Source organism: Tachyglossus aculeatus, chromosome 11 (genome assembly GCF_015852505.1).
Source record: "Tachyglossus aculeatus isolate mTacAcu1 chromosome 11, mTacAcu1.pri, whole genome shotgun sequence".
NCBI classification, from domain to species: domain Eukaryota; kingdom Metazoa; phylum Chordata; class Mammalia; order Monotremata; family Tachyglossidae; genus Tachyglossus; species Tachyglossus aculeatus.
In genome coordinates, this window is record NC_052076.1 from 65,823,468 (window position 1) to 65,842,574 (window position 19,107).

The window sequence follows — 19,107 nt, forward strand, 5'->3', positions numbered from 1 at the left end:
TGATTTTTTTTTCCTAGGTTCTACTAGTTTGATAAAAGATGGCAATTTAAAACATTTTTTTCCATCTAATAAGCTCCTTCCAATTCTAAATTTAATCTGTAGTAGGGAAAAGAAGGCAGTAAGAACATTTTACTTTTGACAATTTTCTTATTTGAGTGCTGGCATAGAGAGACTTAGGCATCCCAGCACTATTTTGGGAAATCTGTTTTGGAGGATAACCTGCTCTCCCTCTTCAACCAAGCACAAAACAAGTAGGCCTCATTAAGAGTTTATTTTTAGAACTCACTATGCTGTTGTTGAGAGGGAGCAGAAGATTCTTTTAAGTGGGAAAATTGGTCTATTTAGGATCCTGATTCCATACTTACCTCAAAAGCTTACTAACTTGGAACGGACCAACGGAAAAATGAGGAACAATGATTTTTGCCTCAATTAAATTTTGGAATAAGTTAGCTTCTGGGTAAAGAGTTTAAATGGAATTAATGTAAATTAGATAAGCAACATTTCATGCTGCAAACAACCTTGAAAATAAACTGCATTTAACACCTTTCACTAGAACAGAGAGCTGACCAATAACAAAGCTATTTCCTTACTTTTAATTTTAAATTTTATTATTTCCAGAAACTGAAGTTACACTTTTAAACCATTCAGACAGAAACATTACCTTTTAAAAATGAATACTCAAGAAACATTTTGCCTATAATAAATACAGTTTATGTTCAGGTTAACAGGCATCAACTTGAGAGCAGAAAAGCTTTTGTTCAGCCTAGAAATAAATCACATTCAATAGAACATGGTGGATGTCTGCACCGTGCGAAGGGTCCTTGGTATTATCAAGTATTCCCCCACCCAACTCGCAGTCTCAAAGCATCGCCAGGATAGACACCAGACGCTAGGCCTTCAATCATAAAAAAAAAACGGGCTAAGAAGAATCCTTAATTTAAGAAAAAAAAATTACATTATGAACATTTTTAATTCCCAGCTCAATAAAATATCAATTACAAGTTTATTAAATGTTAGGTGACCTGTACATATGTAAACTGTTATAGCTGAAAAATCTGAAATATTTATTTTTTTAAAAGCAAGATCGTTCTCTTTCCAAATATTTAAAATATTGCATCTCTGATGGCAAACTGAAGAAAATACTCTAGTGCATTTCCTTTCCCTGGTCTTCCCCCTCCCTCTGCATCCATCAGGCATTTTTTTTTTTTTTTCAAGAGACCAAATGCATTTACTTCCTTATATTCCAAACACGAAACACTGACACTACTTCTTGGGGGAACAACAGACGCACAAGAAAACACACACACACACACACACACACGCATACACACGCACACACCCAAGCCTACATCTCTGCTCCAAAAGAGTGGCACAGGCTAAATGATGCGATGGATTAAAAGAGGGAGAAAAGAATCAATGGCCCTTGTTGATGCAGACAGAATGCTCCCGAGAGTCCATAACAGCTTGAGAATCTTCTGGTGTCATCCTGAAGACAGTTGCATCAGATTTTGCAAATTGTCAGAGTATAAGTCTTTGATTGATAATTTTTCTATTTATTTCTGCCAAGGCGACAGAAAACACGAAAGCCTTTTCATCAGAAAGGTTAGCATAGATGTCAATTTCCTTTTCCTGTTTCTCTGTCAAAGGAAAATAGAGTTAGGGCACAATTAAACGGGGTAGTGAATGCAATTTTTTTTTAATGTAACCGATTTCTCATATATAAAAAATTCTGTTCTACAGTATGGGCCATGCACTATTATTAAAGAAGCCATTCCCACTAAGACATGAAGGAATTTAACTCAAAAATGACTAAATTTCAATTATTTGAATCATCTTAGTCTAAACAGCCTCAAAGTCCCCAGTATTTTGGGGGGAGGTCCAACCTACTTCCAAAGAATTTCAAGCCAAATAATCAACCTTCTCTTCCCCGAAACGAGAACCTCTTTATTCTTTTTTGGACGAGGTGAATTTTATCTACTTTTTGCAGAGTCTCTTCATTGTTACCACATGTCGCCCTGGTTTCAGAAAGCTAGATCTATTTATCTATGCTGTGGAGAATGAATGGCAATTTTTTTCCAGAGATTGTGCAGCAGAGAGTATTATTCGCATAAACAGATCTGGGGTGGCAGATAAATTGCAGAAGCAGATTATGCATACACTGTACTTAGAATAATCACTCATAAGTTTAGTTGGTCAAAGACTCAGGCTTAACATTCTTAACTACATATCAATGAAATTAATCACAATATAGATTTCAGCTGGACATTTCTTATTGGTTCATGTTCAATGGACATCTGACCTAAAAGAGGGATGGTGCAGCACTACCCTAACAAATTGAATATAGTTGGGAATTTTTTTTCCCACTCTTTTTATGGTTTAGGAAACATTGGGATTCTTTGTTTAGAAGCATTTCCTGTTTTCTGTAATACCTTCAGGTTTCACTCAAAGGCTTCATTGAAACCGTACATTTTCACCGAGCAGCTGCTTATTTAATGAGCAACTGAGATTCTAGAAATGAGAATTTTTTTAAAAAAGAAAAAGTGCATAATTCATCGGGGTCAACTCTGCTGACAAATTCAAAGAAAGCCTAACATATTGTATGCCATTCACATATTCTTAATTTTTTTTATACTTAATTGGGGAAAGCTACCTATTAGGCTGAAGAATTGAAAAGAAAATAAAAGTTCAATTGTCCACTATAGTTTTGTCAGGAATATCTGTTACCTCAGGTGATTTTTAAGACAACTTTATGGTCTTCCTGGCATTACTATGCAGCTAAAATAAAGATGCTACTTATCCGGGCAACTGAAAGCCCTTTTTGAAAGATAACTGGCATCATTTGTTTATAATTAAAGCTTGATCCAAAACACTTTTCAGGTGGGTCCTCTGAGTCCAGAAATATCCAGATGGACCATAAAATGAAGACTAAAACAGCTAAAAAAAATCGCTACTGATGAATAAAGAATGTACAAACTGCCTCTGCCATCATTTCCACTCTGTTCTGCCCTAAGTGCACACATTTCACAAGGAGATGACCTTTCCTACATACATCTGGTTCAATATGCCATCTGAAATGACTGATTTACTTCATTATTAGTATTTGACATCTTTGCAGATAAACATGCTGAAAAAATACTTAATTCACTCTTGAAATGAGAAACTGGCCTTAGAAATGCATTTTTATGGAAATTGAAAACATCTGAAAATTTGTCATTGCCAAGCAAAGGCTCTTTTGTCCAAATTATCATAAAAAATAGCTCAAGCCCAGAGAGATTACATCACTTTGTCCATCATGCAGCTGTTCATTTCAGATTTAAAGGTTATCCATGCTTTCTCCTCCAATACCCCACCCTCTTTCCTGGTCCCCCTTTTATTTCTGAGGGAGGGAAGAGAGAAAAGAAAAGGTCTACAGTATTATTTCTTTAGCTGAAAATAATTTATTTTTCTGGGTCAGACATCATCTTTCTGTCTTCTTTTTTTTGCTAATTCTTCTCTTTCTACTTCCCATTTTCCAATACCCGGTGGCATCACTTAACCGCTTTTATTCACACTGTACATTTTACATTTAACTGTCTATGAGGGTGAAGCCCAAACAAATAGCAATAAATCAACAAAACACTTTGAAAACAATACAAAAAGGATACATAAGCCTCGTATGTTCAAGGAAATACCCTCTACTGGAAGTGTGAATTTTGCTAAAATGTATGCTAAAGTTAGACTAATACAAAAATGAATCCAAGCCCTTAGTATCCTGCTCTGTACACAATACCCCTGACTGACTGATAGGATTAGTTGTGCCCAAAAGTTACACAAACAGAAAAGAAATACATCTTGCTGGGATGAGGGTTAAGAAAACGAAAAAAAATATAACTCCAACAGACAGTAAAAATACATGTCCATACTCTCCTGGGCAAACACTGAAAGCCTGAATACAACGCTACCAAAAGTGGTATGAAAGTCATTTAAAAATAACTTCTTAAAGTTGCACTACATTCATCACCTCAACAGACCATCCCTTTTAGTAATCATTTGGCGGAGTGGGATCCTAAAAATCAGTTTTAGTTTTCTGGTTTTCCCCTGTTTCTCCCGACCTAGACTGTGGGCTCGCTTTGGGCCGCGAAAGTCACTGTTTATTGTTGCATTGTAATTTCCTAATCCCTTAGTACAGTGCTCTGCACACAGTAAGTGCTTAATAAATACGACTGAATGAACGAATGATTTCATTCTCAAAAACGCGGCGTCATTAGCATTTCCGAAATCAGGGAAAAGAACCAGAGCTACTCAATAGTGAATAAAATAACCAGTGATACCACTAAAAATAGAGCTCATCAGAACTCAAAACTGTCCTTTAAAATTCGATAGGTTCATTGTATTGCTATGCTTAATTTCGGAGGCTTTCTCTACAGATCATCTACATATAGCAATACTCCAGAAATTACAGTCAAAGGAGGCGGATATGAGTGTTTACTCATGAACTCTTCCTTGTAATCTAACTCCAATGTAATCAGCTCCTCCTACATAACGAACCTCAAAAAGTCTTCGAGTTCCACTTAGGAATCAAAATACCAAATCATTTTGTACGAGGAATACAGTATTTATGGCCTTGTGTCAAATTTGAAATGTAAGTTCTTACAAAAAATTAAGCATCCACCGCGAAGCACATTATGTTATTCCCAAACCACGTCAGGAATTTAAATCCAATGACAAGCGGCTTTATGAATTGTGTAGCCAGGGCTTGCCAATTAAAATCTCAGGGCTTATACTTTTTGTACAAAAATCCTCTAATAATGGCAGGTTAACTAAATGTCCATACCTCTTTCTTCCTCGTGTTTTTTTGCAGATGCACTCTTAGGTCTTCCTCTTCCTCGTCTGATATGATCTGAATGGCTGTTACTTCGCGATCTCTTTCTGTTCTCTAAATCTTTATTAACAGTAGAATTAATCTTCTCCCGCCTAACTCTCTCTGTTCGTCTCCTCTTGGCCTCATGCTTGTTGTCTGTATGGATGAATAAAAGCGACACATTTTACGCCTATGCTATAAATTTTTGCCGTCTCATTTCTCTTCCTTATCAGACAGTGCTAGGAACAAGCAAGTTTATTGCCTTCCTAGGCTTCTCACACAACTCAAAGCACTTGTTAACAGCCCCGTTTTTTGGCTTGCTAGAAAGCATTCAAGAATCCTGAGATCTAAAGCCTTGAAAATACGGGCTCAGAGGCTCCTTTCTTAGGGTAACAATGGGATGACTCAAAGTGCATTGTGTTTTACATAGTGTGCTTCAAAAAGTGGGATCCAAAGGTACAAGATGGATGAGAAATAAACCTTTTCCTGTTAAGAGCAGGTGAGCAACTGATTTTATTGAAGCCAGATCATATGCTCAAAAAACTAGATTGCCTGCCACTCCCTAACTGAAATGGCAGGCGACGACGATTTAGAATAGCTTTTTTCAAAGGCAAAACATACACACCAAGTAAAATGTCAAAACACCCCATTACTAATTTAGATGTACAAAATTGACAACTACATGTCCTAAAGTTACTAAAATCATTAGAGGCCACCCCAGGTTCCACTCCTACCCTGACTATATCCTAGAAAAGAGAAGGGGAAAATTATCTCCAAGTTTCGCACTAGACCTATTTTGCCATTGCCTCTCTCAGAATTTTTGTGGAACTGAGTTAACTAAGTACAACCATAATCAATCAATCAATCATATTTATTGAGTGCTTACTGTGTGCAGAGCACTGTACTAAGCGCTCGGGAAGTACAAGTTGGCAACCATTACTGCTATGCTTTGTGATATCATTTAAGGAAAGGCATTCTATTATATAGCTTGTACACAATACAATAATGTGATCCTCGGTTCCAAGAAATGAAAAGGGAAAGACTACAGGCTCTGTTAAAACCTTTTATATGAAAAAATATATCATTCATTCATTCAATCGTATTTATTGAGCACTTACTGTGTGCAGGGCACTGTACTAAGCGCTTGGGAAGTACACGTCAGCAACATATACAGACAGTCCCTACCCAACGGGCAAAATACTAAATTGCAACATGGGTCTTTTTAAATCATTATTTATACCAAATTAGGAAAGCGGAATTTTTTCCAGGCCTACAGTAAATGTTCAAAACCAGAAAAGAGAACGGAATGGAGAAACAAGAAATGTTTGGAGGGAACCAAGTTCATCTAATTCTCAAACGTGGGGGCCAAAAAAAAATCTGTATTAAGATCTAGAAAGCTGTTAAGTAGGCAAAGTTTGGGATTATGCTCATTACACAAATTTACATGATTTAAGCAAGGTCCTGAACCATTTTAGTTCAACCCCTCGCTTCCACACAATACCAAAATGAATAAAACGATAAGATACCCTTTGAGCACTTCATATTCACCCCACCCTCAGCCCCATAGCGCTTGTGTGCATAGCTGTAATTGGTTTATATTAATGTCTGCCTCCTCCTCTAGACCATAGGCTCCTTGTGGGCAAGAAATTTCTCCTGAGTGCTCTGCAAACAGTAAGTGTTCAAATACCACTGATTATTATATCAGCCTCCTCACTGACCTCCCAGCTTTCCGTATCTCCCCAGTCCAGTATGTACTCTATTTGCTGCCCAAATCGTTTTCCTTCAAAACCGTTCAGACCATGTTTCCCCACTCCTCAAGGTACTCCAGTGGTTGCCCATCCACCTCCGCAAACAAAAACTCCTCACCATTGGCTTTAAAGCACTTAATCACCTTGTCCCCTCCTACCTCGCCTCACTCTCCTGCTACAACTCAGTCCGCCCACTTCGTTGCTCTAATGCTAACCTTTTCACTGTACCTCCATCTCGTTTGCCTCACCACTGACCTCTCACCCACATCCTACCTCCTATCAGACAGATAATTACCCTCTCCTGCTTCAAAACCTTACTGAAGGCACATCTCCTTCAAGAAGCCTTCCCTGACTAAGCTCTCTCTTCTCCCACTCCCTTCTGCGCCACTCTTACTTGCTCCTTCATTCATCCTCCCTCCCATCCCCACGGCACATACCTGTAATTTATCTACTTATCATTTGTTTATTTATTTATTTATTTATATTAATGTCTGTCTCGCCCTCTAGACTGTGAGCCAGTTGTGGGCAGGAATGTTTCTATGTTGTGATACGGTACTCTTTCATTTTGTTAATATGTTTGGTTTTGTTCTCTGTCTCCCCCTTCTAGACTGTGAGCCCACTGTTGTGTAGGGACTGTCTCTACATGTTGCCAACTTGTACTTCCCAAGCGCTTAGTACAGTGCTCAGCACACAGTAAGCGCTCAATAAATACGACTGATGATGATGATGATAAATACGATTGATTGATTGATAGTACAGTGCTTTGCACACAGTAATTGCTCAACAAATATGATTGCATGAATTAGTACCATTGACTGATTGCCGTACGTATAAGCAGCATGGCCAAGTGGAAAGAGCACAGGCCCAGAGGACCTGGGTTCTAATCCTGGCACTGCCACTTACCTGCTAAGTGACCTTGGGCAACCCACTTCACTTCTCTGTGCCTCACTTACCTCATCTGTAAAATAGGAATTAAATACTACTCCCTCCTACTCAGATTGTGAGCTCCATGTGGGACGTGGACTGTATCCACTGATTATCTTGTATCCACCCCAGCACACAGTGCAGTGCCTGGCACATAGTAAGCACTTAACAGATACCAAAAAAACCCCCCAAATCATTAAAAAAACCCAGATGGGTTTCCTTCACTGAACAAGAAATATGCACTTCTATCACCCACCCGGAATGGAATGCAGAACTATGACTCACATTTTGACATTAAAAAAAAAACTGTTAGACTTTTATTTTCATTTTTAGGTATTTCGATAAAGATGAGTACTGAGTAAAATTGAAATGCAGAAAGCGTCAAGTGGTGTCCAAGCAGCTCTATTTAGGAAGTAAGCATTTTACTTAATTTGGAATGGACGTACATATGTATTTTTATAGCTGTGCCATTTGAAAGTATCCTTCGAGTCAAAGCAGACCTACTTCGGGATGTAAAAGGACTCTGAATGGACAGAGGGTAGAAATGGTGTCTGCCCTACAACAGGCACATCGTGGATGAGACTGTTCTCAATGTCATTCACAAAGGGATGGAATCTCACTGTCAACAGTGTCGTCTTCAAGCAAGAGCAGCTATCTATGTGTGCGTGTGTACACACACATACTACGATTTAATACAATATATAAACTTCACATATACATATATGCAAAACTGGCAAATCACCTTTCTGTCACTCAAATTACACTCCCAGTGGCCTAGAAAACTGCAAATGGTTCACTTATCGAGTGAGCAATTCACAGTCCTCTTCCCTCTCTTGTAGGTCAGGTCCTTTGGCAAGAAGCAAATTCTCACATCCCCATTACTTCAGACAGAAATTAGTGAGAAACAAAGATTAGAGGTTTAAGTAGCCACCTAATTAGTCCAGGAAGCTGCTGTTCCTTTGGTTGGACCTTACTGTCTTTCTGGACTTTAGGAATGGTGGAATCAACCATTTTTCAGAATCTTTGCTTTCATAAATATATAGAAATTTGCATTCACTGATTTGTATTAGGAGGCCCAGAAGTACATGATTTGTTCTGGCCTACCGATGAGCAATAAAAAAAATTCAAACAGCCATTTAAAATGACATTACCACCTCTTTAATGTGCTTTTCCCCTAAAAAAACACTGATTACCTATAGCTTCCCTTTATGAAAATAAGTTATTTCTTGCTGATACATTGGAAGTTCTAAATACAGTAATATATTCAGAAGGATGATCTGCACTTCTAAAATGAAAACCAATAACTGAAAACCCTTCAATATTTTATTCTTTCCAAGTTACCCTTTTTCAAGTTGTAATTTATAAAATACCTATCGGCATCTGAATTTTGATGAAGCTAACGTTTAAAGGCTACACATTCTTACTGAGGAAATGAAAAAAAAAAAGCAAACCCCCAAAAAACAGCACTTCCGATTTTTTTCAAACTGTTGTCCTTCTACAATTTCACCAGAGGCTAGAATATTAGCAATGAATTTATAGAAGTTAATCTACAATTCACCATTTTGTTTCCCCGAACTATAAATATGTAACAAAGGAATCCCATTTTACCTGCAGAAGGTGGTGATTTCTCTGCATGCTTTGCATTTAAGAGTTTTCTACTAATAAATATATAACCACAAGGACATGATTTACATGCAACAGGAACCTGAAATAAATAGAAAAAGCATTTAAAGAAAAACATTTTCTACATATATACTATGGTTTAAGTAAAAACACAATCTTTCCACTAGTAGACACTCCTTTCATGACCTTACAACCAAGGGCAGCTCAAAGATTTGTTTTACCAGAGGTGCAGCAGAAAATCATCTTAAACCACTATGAGCAAGACAATTATGAACAAAAAAAATTTGCCATTTCCACCGAAAGCAAACCATTCTCCTCCCGTTCTTTATCAGGTTTAATGTTACTTTTATTATTCCAGTATTTATAGGATGCCTTCTACTGTGGTATGCAAACCCTTAATTTAATTAAGCTAATTAAATTTTTGGTATTGTATTTTTTTCTGGGCTTTGATTAAAGTAGCTTAAAACTATCACGTGTGCTTTAAAAAAAACGTCAAATTTAAGAACTGAATTTAAAGCAATAGCTTCCCTGTTAGCAACTCATTTGACCATATATATATATATAATGTCTCATTCATACAGTGGGGTTTTAAAAATAGAGGGAAAAAAATATCTACCAAAAATGAGTTAGTCATTTTTGCATTCAACTCACATATCCTTCTGAATCAATTTGGCAGGTGTTGACTCATTTCCTTTATACTTAGACACGCTATTAAGTACTTTCACACAAAATGTGTTTTAAAACTTTTTTTAAAAAATGCTCTTCGGGAGGCTAAAAAAATAAGCTATGCTTTCAGTTTATCCCTTCTTTTTTGGGTGTGCACTTCCTTGCACTCATTCTAGTTCAATAAATTCTAAGTTAATAGACTTCATTCTTGAACACAAGGAACACATACCAACCCAGATTCAGAAATAGCCCAGGCTGCTGCAATTCCAGATAAGGGAGCCAAAAACTTGGCTCATGGACCCAGAATTCACAAATACTGGCTGAGTTAATTCTTTCCAATTTTTTTTTTCCAACCACCACCACCACCAGGTTTTTTCTTCAGTTCTTAATGAAAGAGAATTCCATAGTTAAACAGCATCCTGTTTCTGAACTGAGCCACTGAAAAGAGGAACTTTTGTGTATTAAAATCTTGGAGGTCGGGGGAGAGGGAGGGAGACATTTCCTCAGCCATCAGATAGTTTCAGTTTTGACCTCTGGTAGGAGAAATGGTCTTAGGCAGAAAAGTTCACCTACACAGACAACAATATTATTAACTGGGGAATTTGGCCTATCACGTAGGACATAATAGATTGCCCTGAAGCTGAGATGGTCTTCCAAGTGCTGAAAGGAGTTATAGTACTATATTTTCCGAATGTTAAGCAAGACACACACAAAAAAAACCCCAACAACAACGTAAAAAATGGCTAGAATTTATTTACTGTTCCCAAAGCCAGGGGTACTACAGGGTTACTGTTTCTAGCCATTTGTTACACAGCTGCCTGTTTAGGTTGTTTCTATGCCTCTCCAAAAACAATTGGTAAACAAACTTTACAGGGGAAAAAGACCAAGATCTTAATTTGCTTCCTAGATTAAAAAAAGTCAAGGCTCTAAAATAACCACATTACAAAGAACTTCATTGAAAAATTTCAGTGCTGAGTTCCACCCTCTTCTATCAGAGATACATAATGTTTGCTATACATCCAGTGACACACCACTTAAAGATACCGAACAGACATCTATGAAAAGACTCACCAACCCACAAAAGGAAAAAATAAAAGGCCTATACACAAAAAAGATGGGAATCGATGCAAAACTGCCGTTATTAATGGGAGTGAGAGATGTGAAATGAGGAATTTTTGCTTGAACATTGCTTGAACAATTCAAATTTCTCATTTTTCATTTCAACACAGGTTTGCAAAGGAGATATTGCAAAGCAACTGAAAATGTACGACTCTTTCCTGTTTACTGGGCTCATGGACTGTTGATTTATATATACACATATTATACACGTATAATACGTAGGTATACACACACACAAACACACACACATTCTGTTAAAGCTTTTTGAACACTGAAGAATGCAACAAAATGTGTGAAGACTCCTATACTGAAAACTGGAGCTAAATCTATCAACTGTTTGATGAAGATTACCTAAACCCACCAGGCTGTACTCTGTTTAAAACTGAAACTGAAATTATTCTTGGGGATTATTATTATGTTTAGCCTCTTTATGTGAAACCATATTACAAGCAATCAGGCTTAATCTTAGTTTTTCAATTCCTTAACTAAAAAATGAAGTTTCCTTTGATAAAACCTAAACTAATTTTTAAATGAATCTGACATATCTTGCCTCAACCCTGAGATTGGTACTTATTGATACAATAGCTTTTAAGAAGCTGTTTGGATCCTCGAGTAGATAAATCCTCTTTAAGTATTTACATTAGGTAAAGGCTAAGACAAATGTGGGGTGTTACTTTATGATTTTGAAACAGGAGTACCGTATTTAATTTCCTTCTCTGATCTGCTGAAATAAAATCCCACCACCACTATTTTGATTGCTTGTAGGGACTTCTGCAAAGTCCTCTTTGGAAATATTCTTTTCCCTTCTTCAGCCAGGATATTAAAACCAGGTATGCTACTTCTAAACTATCACTTTATGCCAAGTAAAACATGTCAGCGTTTGCAATGACTTGTGCCCTACATAAGTGGGAAATCATAATGCATACCACACAAATCTTAGGAAAGCATAATGCATACCACACCATTACCATGGGCAAGCAGAAATGCTTTAAATAATCTACTGCAAGAGGAATCTAGCCACATAAACCAAATGAGTCATAATGGTATTCATTTTCCCACTTTTTTCCATAAGTGGCAGAACTGAAAACTTGACTGTTATTGCTTAATCATTTTAATTAATGATTTCAACACTAGTATGACCAGGTCTCCAATTTACCCCTTTGTTAAAAACAATTCATCTTCAAAAAAAAACACAAAACCAACAACCTTACAATTTGAGAAGTTCATCACCTCACAAAATTTCACCCTAAAGGTAGTTTATTTCAGAAAAATCTCCCTTCTTTCAAAATGCTGTGAAGACAGTACTGAAGCGCAAAAGGAGGAAAGCTGTTTTGAATAAATCCCATTACACACGACACCTATTTCAGTTTTCCTGGACACAGAAATGCATTTTATCATAAACAGATCGTTTCAGTTTTGAAGTTGTTTTCTACTCCTTGCATGCAAACCAAATCATATATTCTTCCTAGCTAAGAAATCGATTTAAAAGTCAGCAGGGTTTAACCCTACGGATACACGACTGCAGATGGAGGTGGGGTGTTCTGGGGGAGATGTGTCCGCGGCGTCGCTACGGGTCGGAGATGACTCGACAGCACAATGGTTTCCGACAGAAGTATTAAACACTGAATTTCAATTCCAGACAAAGATCAGGGTGCGATGCTCTGGATTCCGTCTAAAGAGGAGACTGAAAATTTCTTCTACCTCAAAGCACCACTTCTCGTCTCGGAATTAAGTGAAATCCTATGATGTCCTTGCCAAGGCCAAGACATTTCAAAAGCAACAGAGTTATATCCAAAGGGAGGGTTTGGGGGTGGCAAGCGGATTCAAGGAAGAGATTTGGCAGCAGGCCGAAGAAGGTGGATGCCCACCTAGAAAAGACCCGCAAAGGGAACAAAACAGGCCGCCAGGCTTAACCCCAACTGTCTTTTAGAGCAAGGCAGCCAAGTGACCTTCTGACCTCTCTGGGCTCAACAGATAAGGAAACCAGGACTAACGACTAGGCAACGAAAGGAGCCAACATACGGATCAGAGTGGCATTGTAATTCTCCTTCCAGGGCACCTTTCTGGGCCAAACCTCATCTGCTCCCTACCCTACGTGCCCGGCGGGGAAAATGATTTTCCTGCCCTCTCTTTTCACATGAGGAGAAGGGAAGCAGGTGGAGGGGGAAGGGAGCGGGAGCCGGCCTGACCGCCGGTTCAAAGGTCACGCAAGTCACTTCAAAGATGCCCAAAGTCAAAAGCAGGCCTGATAAAAAGCGCTCTGTTAAGCGCTTACTACGTGCCAAGCGCTGGGGTGGATACAAGGTCATCAGGTTGTCCCACGTGGGGCTCACAGTCTTAATCCCCGTTGCACAGATGAGGGAACTGAGGCACAGAGAAGTTAAGTGACTTGCCCAAGGTCACACAGCAGACCAGTGGCGGAGCCAGGATTAGAACCCATGACACCTGACTCCCAAGTCCGGGCTCTTTCCACTGCGCCACGCTGCTTCGGGTGCAATCCCGGCTCCGCCGCTTATCTGCTGTGTGACCTTGGGCAAGTCACTTGACTTCTCTGGACCTCAGTTTCCTCCTCTGTAAAATGGGGATGAAGACTGGGAGCCCCAGGTGGGGCAGGGACCGCGTCCGACCCGATTTGCCTGCATCCACCCGGGCGCTTAGTACATAGTAAGCGCTTAACAAATACCATAATAATGATTATTATTAGGAAAGGAGAGGTTTCCTTCCACCTCTGCCCTGCTGTAGTCTCCCAGGCATTTGGCTCAGTGCCCACTGAAAAATAATCATCATGATGGTAGTTGTTAGGCGCTTACTACGTGCCGGGCACCGTACTAAGCGCTGGGGGTGAATGCGGTGGATTGACTGAGCCACCCCAAGGCTGCGGGCGGATAGATCAAACAAATGCCATTCATTCATTCATTCATTCATTCAATGGTATTTATTGAGCACTTACTGTGTGCAGAGCACTGTACTAAGCGCTTGGGAGAGTACAAATCGGCAACATCTAGAGACGGTCCCAACCCCATAACGGGCTCACAGTCCAGAAGGCTCGCTTCCTGGGTGCAGAGCACTGTACTAAGCGCTTGGAAAGTACAATTCGGCATTCCTTCACTCAACCGTATTGATTGATCGCTTACTGCGTGCAGAGCACTGTACTAAGCGCTTGGGACAGTACAAACCGGCAACATATGGCGACGGTCCCTACCCAACAACTGGCTCACGGTCTAGAAGGGGGGAGGCAGACAACGAAACCAAACAAGGAGACGGGGGTCAATACCATCAGAATAAATAGAATGATAGCTATTCATTCAATCGTATTCATTGAGTGCTTACTGTATGCGGAGCACTGGACTAAGTGCTTGGGAAATACAATATATATATACCCATCATTAATAAAATAGAGTAAGTATGTACAAATGAAATAGAGTAACAAATCTGTACAAATATAGACAAGTGCTGTGGGGAGGGGAAGGGGATGAGGGGGCGATTCATTCATTCAATTGTATTTACTGAGCGCTTACTGTGTGCAGAGCACTGGACTAAGCGCTTGGGAAGTACAATATATATGCACATCATTAATAAAATAAAGTATGCACAAATGAAATAGAGTAATAAATCTGTACAAATATAGACAAGTGCTGTGGGGAGGGGAAGAGGGTAGGGCGGGGGGGGCGATTCATTCATTCATTCGTATTTACTGAGCATTTACTGGGTGTAGAGTACTGGACTATGCACTTGGGAAGTACAATACGTATGCACATCATTAATAAAATAAACTATATACAAATGAAATAGAGTAATAAATCTGTACAAATATAGGAAAGTGCTGTGGGGAGGGGAAGGAGGCAGGGCGGGGGGGGCGATTCATTCATTCATTCAATTGTATTTACTGAGCGTTTACTGGGTGCAGAGTACTGTACTAAGTGCTTGGGAAGTACAAGTCGGCAACAGAGAGAGCGGTCCCTACCCAACAACAGTGCTTTGCACATAGTAAGTGCTTAATACCAAAAAAAAAAAAAAGAAGGCGGGGGGAGACAGACAACAAACCAAAGCAAATAGACGGGTATCAATACCATAAGAATAAATAGAATTATGGCTATGTGCACCTCATTAACAAAATAAATAGAATAGTAAATAAGTACAAGTAAACTAGAGTAATAAGTCTTTACAAATATATACAATTGCTGTGGGGAGGGGAAGGAGGAAGGGCGCGGGGGGGAGGAGAGGAAACAGGGGGCTGAGTGTGGGGAGGCCTCCTGGAGGAGGTTCGTTCATTCATTCATTCAATCCTATTTATTGAGCGCTTACTGTGTGCAGAGCACTGGACTAAGCGCTTGGGAAGTACAAGTTGGCAACATACAGAGACGGTCCCTACCCAACAGCGGGCTCACAGTCTAGGAGGGGGAGACAGAAAACAAAACATATTAACACAATAAAATAGACAGAATATGTACAGGTAAAATAGGGTAAAAAGTATGCACAAACATATATACATATATACAGGTGCTGTGGGGAGGGGAAGGAGGTAAGGCGGGGGGGGAGGGGGAGGCGTGCAGAGCACTGTACTAAGCGCTTGGGAAGGACAAGTTGGCAACATATAGAGAGGGTCCCTACCCAACAGCGGGATCACAGTCTAGACGGGGGAGACACACAACAAAACAAAACATATTAACAAAATAAAATAAATAGAATAAATATGTACAAGTAAAATAGAGTAATAAATCTGTACCAACATATATACAGGTGCTGTGGGGAGGGGAAGGAGGTAGGGCGGGGGGGGGGGGGGGGGGGGGGGCGGGGGATGAGGAGGGGGAGAGGAAGGAGGGGGCTGAGTGTGGGGAGGCCTCCTGGAGGAGGTTCATTCATTCATTCAATCGTATTTATTAAGCGCTCACTGTGTGCAGAGCACTGTACTAAGCGCTTGGGAAGTACAAGTTGGCAACATATAGAGACGGTCCCTACCCAACAGCAGACTCACAGTCTAGAAGGGGGAGACAGACAGCAAAACTAAACATATTAACAAAATGAATTAAATAGAATAAATATGTACAAGTAAAATAGAGTAATAAATCTGTACAAACATATATACAGGTGCTCTGGGAGGGGGAGAGGAAGGAGGGGGCTGAGTGTGGGGAGGCCTCCCGGAGGAGGTTCATTCATTCATTCAATCGCATTTATTAAGCGCTCACTGTGTGCAGAGCACTGCACTAGGCGCTTGGAAAGTACAAGTTGGCAACATATAGAGACGGTCCCTACCCAACAGCGGGCTCACAGTCTAGGAGGGGGAGACAGACAACAAAACGTATTAACACAATAAAATAAATAGAATAAGTATGTACGAGTAGAGTAATAAATCTGCACCAACATATATACAGGCGCTGTGGGGAGGGGAAGGAGGCAGGCGTGCAGAGCACTGTACTAAGCGCTTGGGAAGTCCAAGTTGGCAACATCTAGAGACGGTCCCTACCCAACAGCGGGCTCACAGTCTAGAAGGGGGAGACAGACAACAAAACAAAACATATTAACCAAATGAATTAAATAGAATAAATATATGCAAGTAAAATAGGGTAATAAATCTGTACCAACATATATAGAGAAGTAGCGTGGCTCAGTGGAGAAGAGCACGGGCTTTGGAGTTAGAGGTGGAGCCCCTTCCTTCCTCTCCCCCTCGTCCCCCTCTCCATCCCCCCCATCTTACCTCCTTCCCTTCCCCACAGCACCTGTATATATGTATATATGTTTGTACATATTTATTACTCTATTTATTTATTTATTTTACTTGTACATATCTATTCTATTTATTTTATTTTGCCAGTATGTTTGGTTTTGTTCTCTGTCTCCCCCTTTTAGACTGTGAGCCCACGGTCGGGTAGGGACTGTCTCTATACGTTGCCAATTTGTACTTCCCAAGCGCTTAGTCCAGTGCTCTGCACACAGTAAGCGCTCAATAAATACGATTGATGATGATGATTTATTTATTTATTTTACTTGTACATACCTATTCTATTTATTTTATTTTGCCAGTATGTTTGGTTTTGTTCTCTGTCTCCCCCTTTTAGACTGTGAGCCCACTGTTGGGTAGGGACTGTCTCTATATGTTGCCAACTTGTACTTCCCAAGCGCTTAGTCCAGTGCTCTGCACATAGTAAGCGCTCAGTACGACTGATGATGATGATGATTTATTTATTTATTTTACTTGTACATACCTATTCTATTTATTTTATTTTGCCACTATGTTTGGTTTTGTTCTCTGTCTCCCCCTTTTAGACTGTGAGCCCACGGTTGGGTAGGGACTGTCTCTATATGTTGCCAACTTGTACTTCCCAAGCGCTTAGTCCAGTGCCCTGCACATAGTAAGCGCTCAATAAATACGATTGATGATGATGATTTATTTATTTATTTTACTTGTACATATCTATTCTATTCACTTTATTTTGTTAGTATGTTTGGTTTTGTTCTCTGTCTCCCCCTTTTAGACTGTGAGCCCACGGTTGGGTAGGGACTGTCTCTACATGTTGCCAACTTGTACTTCCCAAGCGCTTAGTCCAGTGCTCTGCACACAGTAAGCGCCCAATAAATACGACTGATGATGATGATTTATTTATTTTACTTGTACATATCTATTCTACTTATTTTATTTTGCCAGTATGTTTGGTTTTGTTCTCTGTCTCCCCCTTTTAGACTGTGAGCCCACGGTCGGGTAGGGACTATCTCTATATGTTGCCAACTTGTACTTCCCAAGCGCTTAGTACAGTGCCCTGCACATAGTAAGCGCTCAATAAATACAACTGATGATGATGATGGGTTCAAACCCCGGCTCCGCCAATTGTCAGCCGGGTGACTTTGGGCGAGTCGCTTCACTGGGCCTCAGTTACCTCATCTGTAAAATGGGGATTGTGAGCCCCACGTGGGACAACCTGATCGCCTTGTAACCTCCCCAGCGCTTAGAACAGTGCTTTGCACATAGTAAGCGCTTAATAAATGCCACTATTATTATTATTATTATATATGCAGGTGCTGTGGGGAGGGGAAGGAGGTAGGGCGGGGGGGGGGGGGGATGAGGAGGGGGCTGAGAGTGGGAAGGCTTCCTGGAGGAGGTGAGCTCTCAGGAGGGCTCTGAAGGGAGGAAGGGGGCGAGTTTGTGGGCTGTGAGGAGGGAGGACGTGGGACGGGCGAGGAGGTGAGAGGGCTTTGCAGGGAGGCAGAGCGCTCACCTGCTGATCGCAGTCCGGGCAGGATTTGGTGGCCATCTTCACTTTCTTGGCTCGAGTTGCGGACATGCTCTCCCCCCGGGCGGCGGCGGCGGCTCCTCCGGCTCCTCCTCCTCCTTCTCCTCCCTCACCTCATCCCCTCAGCGGCGGCGGCGGCCGCCCGGCCCCGGCCCCGGCCCGCGCGCATGCGCGCCCGCCTGATTGACAGCCCGCGCGCGCGCGCGCACCGCCCTCGGGCGGGGCTTAGCGCGAAGACAGGGGCGGGCGCTCGCGTCGCGGGGACGCGCCCCCCCGCCGTTCGACCGCCGGGGCCCAAGAAGGCGAGCGCGCGCGCGCATGCGCACCGCCCTCGAGCGGGGCTTAGCGCGAAGACAGGGGCGGGCGTTCACGTCGCGTGGACGCGCCCCTCCACCCCCCAACCACATTCGACCGAGTCCCAAGAGGACGAGCGCATGCGCCCACCTGACTGACAGCCTGCGCGCGCACCGCCCTCGGGCGGGGCTTAGCGTGAACACAGGGGCGGGCGTTCACGTCGCGGGGACGCGCCCCCCCCCCCCCCCCGTTCAACCGCCAGGGCCCAAGAGGGCGAACGCGCGCGCGCATGCTTTCCCGCCTGACTGACAGCCGGCGCGCGCGCGCCGCCCTCGGGCGGGGCTTAGCGTGAAGACAGGGAAGGGCGTTCACGTCGCTGGGACGCGCCCCTCCACCCCTCGCCCACCTTCGACCGCCGGGGCCCAAGAGAGCGAGCGCGCGCGCGCATGCGCGCCCGCCTGATAGCCCGCGCGCGCTTCGCCCTCGGACGGGGCTTAGCGTGAAGACAGGGGCGGGCGTTCACATCGCGTGGACGCGCCCCTCCACCCCTCGCCCACGTTCGACCGCCGGGGCCCGAGGGCGAGCGCGCGCGCGCATGCGCGCCCGCCTGACTGACAGCCCGCGCGCGCGCACCGCCCTCGGACGGGGCTTAGCGTGAAGACAGGGG

The 19,107-nt window shown here is 41.9% G+C and overlaps 1 protein-coding gene across 1 annotated transcript; it reads right to left on the reverse strand.

Annotated features, from left to right (window-relative positions):
• Positions 1-579: 579 nt before the first annotated feature.
• C11H16orf87 (chromosome 11 C16orf87 homolog) lies at positions 580-18,271 on the reverse strand. The gene is made up of 4 exons (XM_038754760.1): positions 18,132-18,271; positions 9,121-9,217; positions 4,814-4,996; positions 580-1,637 (listed from the first exon to the last, which is right to left on the reverse strand). The coding sequence occupies exons 1-4, from the start codon at positions 18,195-18,197 to the stop codon at positions 1,519-1,521; spliced, it is 465 nt and encodes a 154-aa protein (XP_038610688.1). The 5' UTR covers positions 18,198-18,271; the 3' UTR covers positions 580-1,518.
• Between the last annotated feature and the right edge of the window lie 836 nt (positions 18,272-19,107).